This window comes from Podarcis filfolensis, assembly GCF_964270895.1.
Source record: "Podarcis filfolensis genome assembly, chromosome: 3".
Classification (NCBI taxonomy): Eukaryota; Metazoa; Chordata; class Lepidosauria; order Squamata; family Lacertidae; genus Podarcis; species Podarcis filfolensis.
This window is the reverse complement of record NC_139606.1, coordinates 105,101,775-105,115,189: the sequence shown is the minus strand read 5'-3', so window position 1 is coordinate 105,115,189 and position 13,415 is coordinate 105,101,775. Positions and strand designations below refer to the sequence as shown.

Genomic DNA, 13,415 nt, shown 5'->3' with positions numbered 1-13,415 from the left:
AATAAATTTGATTTATTAACCTTAACCTCAAGTATACACAGCTTAACGATCAGCCAGCCCAATCACCAAGCAGGAGAATGGCAATTCATACTAATAAATTATGTGCCAGTCCTAATGGAAGGTTGGAATTCTTGTGATACTGAAACCGACTTCTACTTCATTCCTGTGGTTTGATGCCAAGCTCTTTGTATATAAAAGAAATACCAACAGACAGCCTGTCTTCTAATAGTTTCATGCACTGAATCACCTGTGAGAACTTACATTCCGAATGTAAGTGATCCCAAGTTCAAATAATATGCCTATGTCCGGAGATGGGGAATTGGATCTAATAAAACAATCACCGTCAAGCAGGCACGGTAAGATGCCAGTCACCTAAAAATGTACAAAAAGAAGAAGAAGCAAATATATCTAAGCATTTTGTTTCAAGATTCTCTTGAAACACCAATAGAATTCCTCCATTTTCTTTCAGAAATAAACTATTAAATTAAATCACAAGCATCACCAACAATCTCTATCTTTTCATGCCACCTAGTTTTGTATGAAATTATTGCACACAACTAAGTGATACAACCAGGGAATACACACTAAATCCTATAGTGGTCAGCAAGCTACACAACAACCAGGAGGGCATTGTGTTTTATTTTCCACAAAGATATAAGCACCAGCTTCCAAAGAACATCCATTTTGCAGTGTCCTTCTTATCTGAAGGCAGCTCCTCTTGAAGCGTTCTTCCCTTGTTCAAACTCTAAACTGGTGCTCCAAGCAAGCAAAGCTCAGCTTAATGACAGAGGTTTCAGCGCCTCTTCAATGCCTTCCTTTCACTCAACAAATTCCCCCTATACATGCACTGTGACAAGCTAAGGACAAAATTAGATATGATGAAGAATGGATGGTTGCTGTCAAAAATGGCAACCCTGTGAGTTCTCTTCACCACTAATGTGTGGCAATGGAAATGCATCATGCACTTTTCCTCGCTGGCTGCTGTTGGGGCAGGGAGGGTACTCACGATGTCATAAGATCATGGCTTTCCACTGCTATATGTGGATCAAAAAAAACCCAAGCAAATATACCCAGAGATAAACTAACTTAACCATGTTTCAGGGGTATCCAGTAGACTTGCTAATACTTAGATGCAATATAATTTCGAAACAGGGGCAAATTCATATTTGAAGCATTTGCCTGCAGACAGCTGCTTCTGGAGCGCCATAAGCTCCCACTTGCTGTGTGATTTCAACACTGATTCAGAAGAAACACTGCCACCTGCTGAAAAATCCATGGCACTTCCTTCAGCACATACAAGTAACTTGTGATTATTTAGTGCCAAATGCAAAGCAAGTGAGTGGAATTCAATTTGAGAGACAGTGATGAGCATGGGTAGGCAAACTAAGGCCCGGGGGCCGGGGCCAGCCCATTCGCCTTCTCAATCCGGCCCGTGGACGGTCCAGGAATCAGCGTGTTTTTACATGAGTAGAATGTGTGCTTTTATTTAAAATGCATCTCTGGGTTATTTGTGGGGCATAGGAATTCTTTCATTATTTTTCTTCAAAATATAGTCTGGCCCCCCACGAGGTCTGAGGGACAGTGGACCGGCCCCCTGCTGAAAAAGTTTGCTGACCCCTGGTGAAGCTGAGGGATTAATGCCCTGAGCAGCTTTCCTGTTCCAAATTATTCCCAGGTGCTATTTGCTCATCTTATTCTTAGCACAGCAAATAGGAAATGGGAAGAGAATTTAGATGAGTAAAACCTTTTGCCCTTCCTTCTCCAACGCTCTGACCCTCTACCCAAGCTGCTTTTTTATTTTTGTAAAAGAAAGAAACAGCAAATGAATTTCCCTTGTCTTATCTAGTTTGATCCTCAAGTCAGCAGGATTTTATCAATACAGTTCCAAGATGTGGTTGCCAGAGGTCAAACCTCATAGCACTTAAATTCATTCTGCTTGGCAACTGAGAACTTGGCATGTGTTTCTATGGCTCAGTTCCCCCTCCTCTAAATCACAAGTAATGCTTAACTAGCATTTTGGTTAATTATTATTATTAATTTTTTTTTTGGCGAGGAGGAAGATTATTATCAGATTGCGCTAGAATTAATTGTACATACTACAGATCACAATCCTACAAAGTTATGCAAAATTTACCAGGTCAAATCTATCAATAATCTCCTCAGTATTCTTACCCGTGGAGAAAAGGTCCATGTTTTGGGGTTTTTAGGTTGCCACGTAGCTCTAACTGTATGAATATTACTCAGTATCTAAAACGAGAAAGTAATTTAACATTTGAATACAGCAGTGTAGATTAACGCAATGAAGAACAGGAAACTATTTCATTACAAGATCAGCTTATGTTGGAGTGACCAACGTTCACCTTCTTTAGCTCATGAAATTTAGAAATATGATCACTGAATCCAGCCTATCACAAACTGATGCTTTCACTCTGCAATGGAGAACAATGCAAATCCTGCTTTTGAGAATCACTAGGTACATGTTCAAGAGTGTTGTAACAATCAGGTCTATTATCCATCAGCTCTCTGATAAGGAGGGATGGCAGACTAATCAACTTATTTGGCACTGAGGGTGGTGTGCAACATTTTACTCAGAACAGATCTACTGAAATTAATGAACCTAGCTTAGCAACGTCCATTAATTTCAGTGAGTCAATTTTGAGTTAAATTTCATGGACCCTAAATATGTCAATGCTGCACATGGGTCGTGTACAGATAAACATCATGCAATGCGGCAGATATAAGATAGGATAGCCAGAAAGGAGAAGTCTGGAATACTTTCTCAGTACAAATTAACTGAAACCTGATAAGCTTTTAAAATGCAGAACAAAGAACTGTATGCAAATAAGTTATAGGCAGCAACTGTTTAAATCCTCCACAAAATAGCAGTTGACAACGAGTAGACACATGCTTCCTGTTTCATAAATGTGATCAAGATATTGGAAGAAGTTCAAATTTTAACCGCTCAGGTTAAGTGATTTGTAGAACTCACTCTGTTACCGTCAAAAAGGCAGAGTCGGACATGTCTACTCAGGACTTGTATGCTCATTCCAGGAAAAGGAATCCCTTTACAGTTCCATAGGGTCACAATCAGTGACAGCCGAGTTGGCCTTGACTGAATCTGAAAGAAAGGGAGCAGGGACCAGAGTTTTACATTTTACAGCTACATTTACTTCGTAATATGTTATTGCATAATACGTTTTCTCCAATTTCCCCATTTTCTGCTACCCTAAAGAGAGTTTATCGGGCCTTTATTGAGAGCAAATACTTACAGTGCCTTTTTCCGGGTTCCACACTAGATCTCGGAAAGAAAGATTGGAAGGTGTGAGCTCAGGTTGTAAGAAGTAAGAAGCCCGAAACTGAACTCCTGGAAGAACAATGCTTATTTTTAGTGTGTTTATTTTCCCATCTCCCTTTATCTTGGTTATCTTCAATGGAATTTGCAAGTAAGTAACTTTATGACTTCAGCAGTAGCACAATTACAGACTGACATCCTAATCTTAAACATACTGACTTGGTGATAAATCTTATCTTGCTCTTCTTGCTCTGTCTCGCTCTTCTTGCCAGAAGATTAGTGTTTTGCCAGAAGATTAGTGTTTTGCCAGAAGATTAGTGTGCATATATCATTCTGATATATGTCGCTGAGCACACTGGAGAAGAGGGGAAATGCCTTTTCCAGGGCTGCGCATACTGGAGGATGCTCGGAGTTTCAGGGGCGTTTTTCCAATAGAAAAGAGGCATTTTTTAAACTCTGTTAAAAGATTTCTGTCACCACTGTATCATGGACTGACTGGATGCAGAGGAGTGGTGGGAGATGCCAGCTGGGGAACCCCCAAGGAAACCCCAAGGAAAGAAGGCTCAGAGCCAGGGGACTGGTGGTGGGACAACAATGAGTGGACAGAGGGAAACGAGGGAGCAGAAACTGAAGCAGTAACAGGGTTTAGTGAGCAGGAAGAGGCTGTGGCAGAGAGCAGTCCAGACTCAGAGGCAGAAGCAGAGGCTGGGGGGGGGGCAAGAAACAGAGATGAGTCAGGCTGCTGAAGACGCCGGGGGTCTCCCCCTCCTGCTCCAACCAGCTCCCTCCCCTCTGGTTTCCCAGAATCTGAAGTGGTATAGGAAAGGCGGAGAAAAGACAGGCAAGATGAAGGAACCTCAGATTGCATGGGAAGGAATTCGGGGAATAGGAGTAGGAGACAGACCTTCAGTCCTGGCAAAGCTTCATTGGGGCAAGATCTAGTTGCTGTGCTCACTAGGCCTGAGCTGTTTGTTTCTTTGACTAAATAGTTAATTTCACTGACACCTTGTGAGCTATTGCTGACCTGCTCCAATACCCACCCTGACACACTGCTATCCAGAACTTAAAGAAATGAAAAATGCAATAAAAATATTTATTTCATAAAAATACCCCACTTGGCTAAAAAAAAACCCTCACAAATACAATTACAACATTCTGCCATCAGAACTTTGGTCACCTCCCAATAAATGTTCACCCCTCCTAAAATAAACTTGCTTCATACCTTGGGAGCTCTGGATTTAATAGAGTAGTTTTACAAAACTCCTACCTTCTTCCAAGAGCTGTGCAAGTGTTGAAGGTCGGAATCCTGCAGGAACTGCTCCCATAGTTGTCAGTGCATCTAAGGTATTATTCTATTAAGAAGAGAGATAATTCAACCTAGATATTGCTTCCATTTATCAGTTTGCTTCTGGCTCCATATTAGTCTTTAAGTAGCAAGTCACTGAACATCAAGTATTTTGAAGAGCCACTGGATGAACAAGTAGAAACACTCTGCAGCTGCAATTCTTTACATTATAGTACATTATAGTACCTAGAAGTAAGCCCCACTTCCTTGTGTGTAAACATGAATAGGACTGCACTGTTCCTGCCCTTTTCAAGCAAACTGATACTCAGTTTGCTAACTTTGCTGTCCATAGTTGGACTGTTTGAAAGAGGGAGTACCATATGAAATAAGAGTACCAGTTTGGCTGTCTGGTTTTGTAAGAAAAACTAAGCAAAATATCAATAATCATGAATGGTATGCAAATGATAAAACACAGGCTTACCTCTGTGATGGCCTTTTTAACAGCACTCCAGTGTGAATCTGTTCTGTAGGTAGCATAAAAATAAGAACATAACACAAAGCTGATCCTCAAATCAATTAACTGCAAATATACAGATGGGCAAATTGACACTCAATATGTGATTATGGTGATGGGTTGTAAAATGACACACTGAGTGATGGTCCCACTGGGAAAAACCATTTAATCTATATTCTGACCATGTGGTAACTGAGACTGGAATCTTTTTTAATTCAGTTTTGTGGCTAAGGCAGCCTTAGTTTTCGCACTATTCGCCTGCCTTTCACTACCATGTGAAAGTGGTCTGATCACTGTTGTACCTATTTTGTCAGCTTGTTTGTTTGATTTCTACACTGCCCTTCCACCCAAACAGGAACCATGGGTAGCGTACAGCACAATAAAAAGCCATTACAAAATGTTCCACAAGAGCAGTAACAAATTGAAGGCACATGTGTTGTTAAAAGAAACAGCACCAGATTTACGGCTGCTCTACTGTAATAATGTTCTGAAGTCCAGGAGAAATGAAGTTCCTTAAATGACATTAAATAAATTATTCACTTTTTGCAGGATTCTTCAGGAGTCTTATAAATTCCTGTTCAGGAATGCATTCCCAAACTATCACTACTGCAAACCTCGGCCCAGTATACCTAAAGGAACATCTCCACCCCCATTGTCCAGCCCAGCCCCTGAGGTCCAGCTCCGAGGGCATTCAGGCAGTTCCCTCACTGCGAGAAGTGAGGTTACAGGGAACCAGGCAGAGGGACTTCTCAGTAGTAGCGCCCGCCCTGTGGAACACCCGTCAGATGTCAAGGAAATAAACAACTATCTGACTTTTGGAAGACGTCTGAAAGCAGCCCTGTTTAGGGAAGTTTTTAATATTTGATCTTTTATCGTGTTTTTAATATTCTGTTGGGAGCCACCCAGAATGGCTGGGGAAACCCAGCCAGATGGGCGGGGTATTATTTATTATTATTATTTATGTTGTTGTTGTTGTTGTTGTTGTTGTTGTTGTTGTTGTTGTTGTTGTATTTTCCCATTATGCAGAGCCCTGGTTTAAAAGGCTTTACCATCTCCCACTGTGTTTGCTCTTGTAGTGGATACAAATCAGGACTGAAATCAGTCAAGTTCAAATCAGAGATACACAAATGACGCAAGGAAGCTTCTGCAGTGAAGAAGCCCCCATCACAACAGCAGCATGATGATGCATTTCCACTCACAGCTCTGGTCCCTTTACCTTTTCAGAATGTTGGCCCCTCCTTCCGTTTCATCTGCCACCTCTATATCTTCCTCGGTTTCCTCTTCACTTGGTTCTTGGCCCTCTTCCTCATCTTTCACCTACAAAGTTGATCCATTGCAACAGTCAATAACATTCTATATCTTTTTTTTTTTAAAAAAAGGAAGTTGCGTGATCTTACGTTGCAGTAGAAATGGAAATTCTTGCTTCAAATTCTTGCTCCTTTGTGAATACACCCTGGGTTGGATCCTGGGTTGCTACTGAGTATTTATTCTGATTTGTTTGGAGGGAAGTTAGCTGACATTGTGTCAAAGAAAGTGTTGTTTCCAGTGTATTTTCCTGTCCCTTTCTTTTATCCCAAAAAGTCTGTTTGATATTTTTTTTAAGGGTGTGTCGCACAAGACCTCCCTATCATCTATAATTGCACAATCTGAATTTGCCAGGATGCGACCGAATCTTACCTGAAAATAGAAACAGTCTGGAACTGCCCTAAGATGTTATATTTGGCTGGGTGTCTCAAGAAAGCAATGTGAAATATTTGAGGAATGACAGAAAATATCTACCAGTTGGCATGCTACTGGGTTTTATTTCTATAGCACTAAAAATGCCATCCCCACACTCCACCACACCACAATCTTGGGAAAGATGAAAGCTTGGTAGTTATTTTCCATATTGCTGTCCAGACGGCTGCAGCAGCCCATGAAAAGGAACACTGCAAGCCCACTAAAGTGGAAAGATGCCAACAATAACATTAAACATGGAACTGAATAGAAAGAGGAAAGTAGAAGCATACCAACCATAAGGTAGGTTTTAGGCACAAGGCCCCTCTCCCCTTTGGAGTTTTTAGCCAGCCACCAACCGTCAGGCTTTTTCTCAAGGATAAGCAGAACTTCACCTTTCTTCAGTATTGAAAACAAAGAGAGGGGAAGAAACTAAATTAATACACAAGGGTTTAAAGATATTCTGTGCTGAACATATGATGAAAGCAGAGGCCTAGTGGTCTAAGTTTGTTGCTTCTACCCAAAGTGACTGCTATTCTTATATTTCTACCAATTGATGAATAATATTACTGTGGAAGATCCTAGAGTTGGGCATGTAAATATTGAATGGTTTACAGATGCTCTTAAGACTGAGCTAGCTGTTATATTGGGCTTCCAACATCACACATATAAAAGCTTGATCTTGAATCCTGCCTCGTTGCTACAATCTAGAGAGACACTCTGGGAAGACCAAGAAACTGAACCCAGGAGAGGCCTATGCAGGTGGTGGGCTAACCTTGATTCTCAATGTTCACATTAAATGGTAGGGGACAAAAGAAAAAAGCTACAACTAGAAAGGCAGAGGTGAGAGATGGACAGCAGGAAAAAGCCTTCCCCCCACCCTAGAATATGGACTCACCAGGCATATATTTAGTACCTATAGAATTGAGATATTTACCTTTTCATGTGAGAGTAGCACACTTGGAGAAACACTGTAATAGGGATAAAGCCTTATCCTCATGTATAAGGAGGCTCCAGAGATGAAGGTGCTGCTCTCCTCTCTTGTACAGTGCACACCTCTCTCCAGCTATAACAATGATAATGGCCACCTGTTCCTATTAGGCTACCTGGCATCACAAGCCAACTTGGTACCTACCACATGCATAGCGGTATTGATAGACTTTGTTACCCTAGGGGAAAACCATCACTGCTAGACTTGTGTAGCATAATCAAATAGAGTTTTTGGATGCAGCAAGAAGGCATCAGAGTGTGATTGGTGATGACTGACTTATGCAATGTCTACACCAAATGAACAAACAAATCCTACACAGCTATAGTACTTAGTGAGATATGCCCACATAAACTAATAATATTACATTTTACTTACTTTAAAGGTCAGGTCACCTTCTTGCTGTGCAGAAAAATCACCAAGAGTGATAAAATTTTTAATAGCTGAATCATCTCCGAGTTTGTCTTCATCTTCGCCATCCTCTTCATCATCACCATCATCCTGTGTACTTTCTTCTTCTTCTTCATCATCTTCTTCCTCCTCCTCCTCATCTTCCTCTTCACTTTCTTCGTTTTCTTGTAGTGTTTTTGGGCTGTCCTTCCTTTTTGTATTGCTAACCCAAAAAGAAACAGAGTCCATCACAGTCTTTTGACAACTGCTTATTCTAATCAACCACTGACACAGACATCATTGTAACGAACTTCTCCTTTCTTGTTCTAGGGGTATAAGAAGGACCAGGTGTCTCAATAATTTCTCAATTTCATATTCTGAATACATTAATATTTCTAAGCAGTCTCATCCCTTAACTTTGGGGTAGGTAGCAATTAACAATTATACAATTATGTCAGATAAAGCTAAAATTATGTAGCAGACAAAGCATCAATGACTATGCACCTGTAACTATTATAAGGGACGCAGGTGGTGCTGTGATCCAAACCACTGAGCTTCTTGGGCTTGCCGATCAGAAGGTCGGTGGTTCGAATCCCTGCAACAGGGTGAGCTCCCATTGCTCTGTCCCAGCTCCTGCCAAGCTAGCAGTTTGAAAGCATGCCAGTGCAAGTAGATAAACAGGTAGCGCTGCAGCGGGAAGGTAAACGGCATTTCCGTGCGCTCTGGCTTCCATCATGGTGTTCCGTTGCACCAGAAGCAGTTTAGTCATGATGGCCACATCAGGGGTCCTTTACCTTTACCTTGTAAGAAAGTTTTATGTTGATAAAGATGTCCATGCTCAGACTTGAGCAAGCATGGGATAATCCAGCTTGATTAATAAAAACCTGTTTTAGAGTGCAATCCTGCACACACTTATCTGGGAGTAAATCCCACTGAACTCAATGGGACTGAAGCTGCAAACCTAACCATAAATACACAGAAGTAAGCCTCCTGAATTCAGTGGGGCTTACTGGCAGATAAGTAGGGTTAGAATTGCAGTCTTACCTCCGAGCAGAAATCCACAGGTTTGTACTGTTAACCTACTTACATGCTGGAGTCCTTGGTCACATCTTCCCGGCTAAATATTGCTATAAGTTTATCCAGCTGCACAGAAAGCATTAACAATTTTTCTCCTTCTTCTTCTTTTCTCTGATTATAATTTCCCACAGGGGCAGGCTCATCTGACTGCAAGATAACAATACACCAGATTTTTCATAACATTCTTGTGTACATTAGGATTTGAACTAAAATATCAATCTAACATAGCCTGGCATTGATCACATTTATGGGAAATATGCTAATTACAGGTAAACATTCACATGGTGCTTTATACTTAAAAAAAATAGTGACTCCTTTGACTTTGGGATACGTTTACCAATAGTATTATACATGCAGCTGTCTAAGGAAGTTGTATACCACAAATTTAGGTTAACCACTGAAGGATGGACAGGGTAAGTGCAGTAATCTCAGGTCCTACCCTGACAGAGTATTTTTCTGAACCTCCTCTCCAATTTATTATTGTGGAAACAAGAAGGGCTGTACCTTAAACACTTACTTTCTTCAAGTTCTGTAGAGCAGAGATATTTTCATCAACAGACTTCTTCAGCTCCAAACATCTACAACAAAAACAGTACTTGCATTGTAGGTGTTGAGCCCCCAAATCTGCAAAGGCTCAGTTCTAATAGATCAGTCACATAATTTCCCATTCACTTCAAGGTTAGCATTAAAGCCAACATGGCACTACAAATTACTTCTCTGAATAGGGAAAGACAGTGGACATATTCTCTTCTGGTGCAGAGGGAGAAAGTGTGTGCACACTGAGACTGGAAGTCATCAAGTTGCTCTATCTCTCTTGCTGAGAAAACACAGCAGGCTATCTCAACTGTTCATTCTCCTGGAGGATCTGAACCAAGTGCTTGGCCAGGGATGAGGGAAAGTAGATTGTAGTTCTCTGGTGGGCCACTTAGTACCTCCTGGTACTTAGTATCTGCTGGTACTAAGTCTGCCCAAACAAGACAATTCCATTCCTAGGCAGGAACCTTAAAAGTATTATTCAACTGTCAAGACATCCTAAGCATCTCTTAACAGCTAAAGTAGATGGGAAACCTGTTGCCCTCCAGATATTGTTGTATACTAACTCCCACAAGCTCCAGCCAGCATTACCAGTGGTCAAGGATGATGGGAATGGTAGTCCAGCAACATCTTAAGGGCTATAGGCTCCTCATCCCTGAGATAAAGCTTACATAATCACCATTCAGTGATCATGAGTATGCACTCTCGGTTTTCACAGATAGCACACACTGGTAGGCAATGGACATTCTAATCAAAAAAAAGAAACAGCCAACATGAGACTGAAATCAGGTCACCATTATTTGTCTTCTAGATCAGTGTTTCCCAACCTTTGGTCTCCAGCTCTTTTTGGACTACAATTCCCATCATCCCTGACCTTTGGTCTTGCTAGCTAGGGATGATGGGAGTTGTAGTCCAAAAACAGCTGGAGACCAAAGGTTGGGAAACACTGTTCTAGATAACCCACTGGAGAGGGGCCAGATCCATACTGCATGAAATACCACACGATAAATTCCTCACTTATAGTGCAAAACCATGCGACATGCCACTGGGAAATGCAACAGAACCTACATGATGTTTGAAAGGTCTTCTTTTTTTCCTTACCCATGTCAACAGTGCATTACGTGCACTTGCACTGATAGCCATATACAGGCAGTGAGCATCTCCCCCACCCCCTTCACATTGTTTTCTTCACCTGCCACATTTCAAAAATTCATTCGTTGTTCTGTTTGCTGAACCTGGGCTTGCAGGCCAGCTCTATAACAATGGAGAGGAGGGCTATCTTTACCTTATTTAATGACACTATTAATCCTCTAGCCCCAGCAGTCCCTGAGGAGACCAATAATTCCAGTGCACGTGAACGCCGCACAGAATTATCATGATGATGATGATGATGATGATGATGATGATGTTGATGATAATTTTATTACATATACCCCACCCATCTGGCTGGGTTTCCCCAGCCACTCTGGGTGGCTTACAGCATATATTGAAACATAATAAAACATCAAACATAAAAAACTTGCTGAAACATGGCTGCCTTCAGATGTCTTCTAAAAAATTATGTAGTTCTTTATCTCCTTGACATCTGAAGGGAGGGCGCCACTACCGAATGCAACTGAATGGAACAATAATGGAACTGAAATGGCCACAACAGTGTTAGAGGGCTGGCATGTATGAGTGTGAGGGGGGTAAAGGAAGAGGCAGCCAGCTGTCGGAGGCTTTCAGGTAACCCTTCACAAGTACTATATTCACTTTTCCCAGAGTTTTGAAAATAAATCTCAGCACATCGATCGCCACTGTCTGTATTCATGAACATCCTTGCATAAATACAAATTTATGACAAACCTCTAATGCAATATAGTTATACATCAGCAAATAAGTCCCACTGATCTCGATTAAAGTAATCATTTTTAGGATTGGATTGGAAAATATTTTTAGACCTGCAATCAAATTTGTTTACATCCAAGGAACCAACTAACAAGCATCAATAAATGTTGCTGGTTGCACCTCTGACCTCAAATACATTTGCATTATGCTTACCAGAAGGAGTTTTTTGAATATATATATATATAAACACATTACCTCTGACTAAGGCTTTGCTTCTTTCCAGAGTCCAGAGCCCCCGCTTCCTTGCTTTCTTGGAGCAAAGCATTCACCTAAAATATCGAACGACCAAGATTCGCTTTGTCAAACGATAACGAAAGAATTAGCACACTACTTTTCGGCTGGGATTTGTGGCTCTCCAGAGACGGCTGGACTCCCAACACCTGTCAACAGAGCCAACGGCCAGGGCCGGCCCAAGACACTTCGGCACCTGAGGCAGACCCCAAAAGGGTGCCGTCCCCCCTCTCTACCAGGGAAGAAGCAGGTGAGGCCATATCTACATCAGGAACAAGGGAAGAGGCAGGGAAGAAAGATCGGCATTGGGATATGATGTCCCTCTGGATCATGCCACCTGAGGCATCCACCTTCACCTTGCCTCATGGGTGGGCCGGCCCTGCCAACGGTCAGGGTGAATGAAATTTCGAGCCTGAGGAGGGCCGCAGGCTCCCCCATTTCTGGCTTACGCCTTTCCCTCCTACTAGCCCCATGCCTCTCGTTCCCTGCAATTAAGGGCCGGGCAGGATCCGCTTCACGCCCTTCCTTTCCCTGCCTCCCGTTTCCCCAGCTCACCTGCTCCCGCAGCTCTCGGCCCCGGCGCAGCGCGCTCTGCAGCGGGCCCGTCCGGCCCCGGCGCCCGGTCATACCGCCAGCCGGGCGAAAGCTCTACGAGGCGCCTGCCTTGCGCGGAGGAAGAAGGCCGCAGCCGGTCGCCTAGGAGACGGAACGCTGCGGCGCGGGATTTATAGCGTCATCCTTAGGCGCTACGAGGAGACGGACAGCGACGCTTCTCCGGCGTCCAACCGGACTACATGTCCCAGCATGCAGCGCAGCCGAAAGATTAAAAAGGGCAGGGGCTGCACACCCCGAGCTGCCCATGCAAACGGTCCCATTGATGATTTTGTCGGTATTTTGTCCCCCACCTTTTAAAGTGTGCCTTCCTCTCCCAAGGATTTAGAATTCCATGGTTCAGACACTGTGTCTGTGTCTGTGTTCAGGTACTGTGTGTTGCTTAGGTGGAAACCAGAAGTGCTATAAAGCCGATATAATACGTTTGCAATGTCATGCTAGGAGATAAAGCAGCTTCAGTATTGGGGTAACACGCAATGCATAAACTACTAGGTTTTTGTGTTTTTTTACATGGCATCTATATATGACTAACTAAAAGGTGTGCAAAGATCTCCAAGTGAAATGCTCACCACATTTCCAATGCGAAGTCTCTGAAGGTTACATTATCTTACATAACACCCTCTCATGTAACTTTGGAAACCTTATCTTCTTCACCACAACCAGTTTTCCTTTAGCGAAAGAAGTTTCCCTCTTCTAAAATGCCATTAGGGGGCTTCTCATCACAGGTTTTTAGCACAATCCAAAGTATCTCTGTGGATGCGGGTGGCGCTGTGGGTAAAACCTCAGCACCTAGGACTTGCCGATCGCATGGTCGACGGTTCGAATCCCCGCGGCGGGGTGCACTCCTGTCATTCGGTCCCAGCGCCTGCCAACCTAGCAGTTCGAAAGC

General features: G+C 42.6%; 1 protein-coding gene across 3 annotated transcripts in view; it reads right to left on the bottom strand.

The window, feature by feature from the left end:
* NPHP1 (nephrocystin 1) overlaps window positions 1-12,629 on the bottom strand; it is a 32,483-nt gene extending 19,854 nt beyond the window's left edge. The window contains exons 1-13 of one of the 3 annotated variants that reach the window (XM_083605150.1): window positions 12,470-12,629; window positions 11,879-11,952; window positions 9,780-9,840; window positions 9,273-9,409; window positions 8,174-8,408; window positions 7,105-7,206; window positions 6,308-6,408; window positions 5,059-5,101; window positions 4,560-4,644; window positions 3,270-3,364; window positions 2,990-3,118; window positions 2,173-2,247; window positions 262-372 (exon numbers count right to left, since the gene is read on the bottom strand). In XM_083605150.1, coding sequence (XP_083461276.1) covers window positions 262-372; window positions 2,173-2,247; window positions 2,990-3,118; window positions 3,270-3,364; window positions 4,560-4,644; window positions 5,059-5,101; window positions 6,308-6,408; window positions 7,105-7,206; window positions 8,174-8,408; window positions 9,273-9,409; window positions 9,780-9,840; window positions 11,879-11,952; window positions 12,470-12,541 — 1,320 coding nt within the window. In that variant the 5' untranslated portion in view covers window positions 12,542-12,629. Of the gene's footprint in view, window positions 1-261; window positions 373-2,172; window positions 2,248-2,989; window positions 3,119-3,269; window positions 3,365-4,559; window positions 4,645-5,058; window positions 5,102-6,307; window positions 6,409-7,100; window positions 7,207-8,173; window positions 8,409-9,272; window positions 9,410-9,766; window positions 9,841-11,878; window positions 11,953-12,469 lie in introns of all 3 variants that reach the window. The other 2 variants (XM_083605151.1, XM_083605152.1) reach the window with 2 other exon arrangements.
* Window positions 12,630-13,415: the final 786 nt, after the last annotated feature.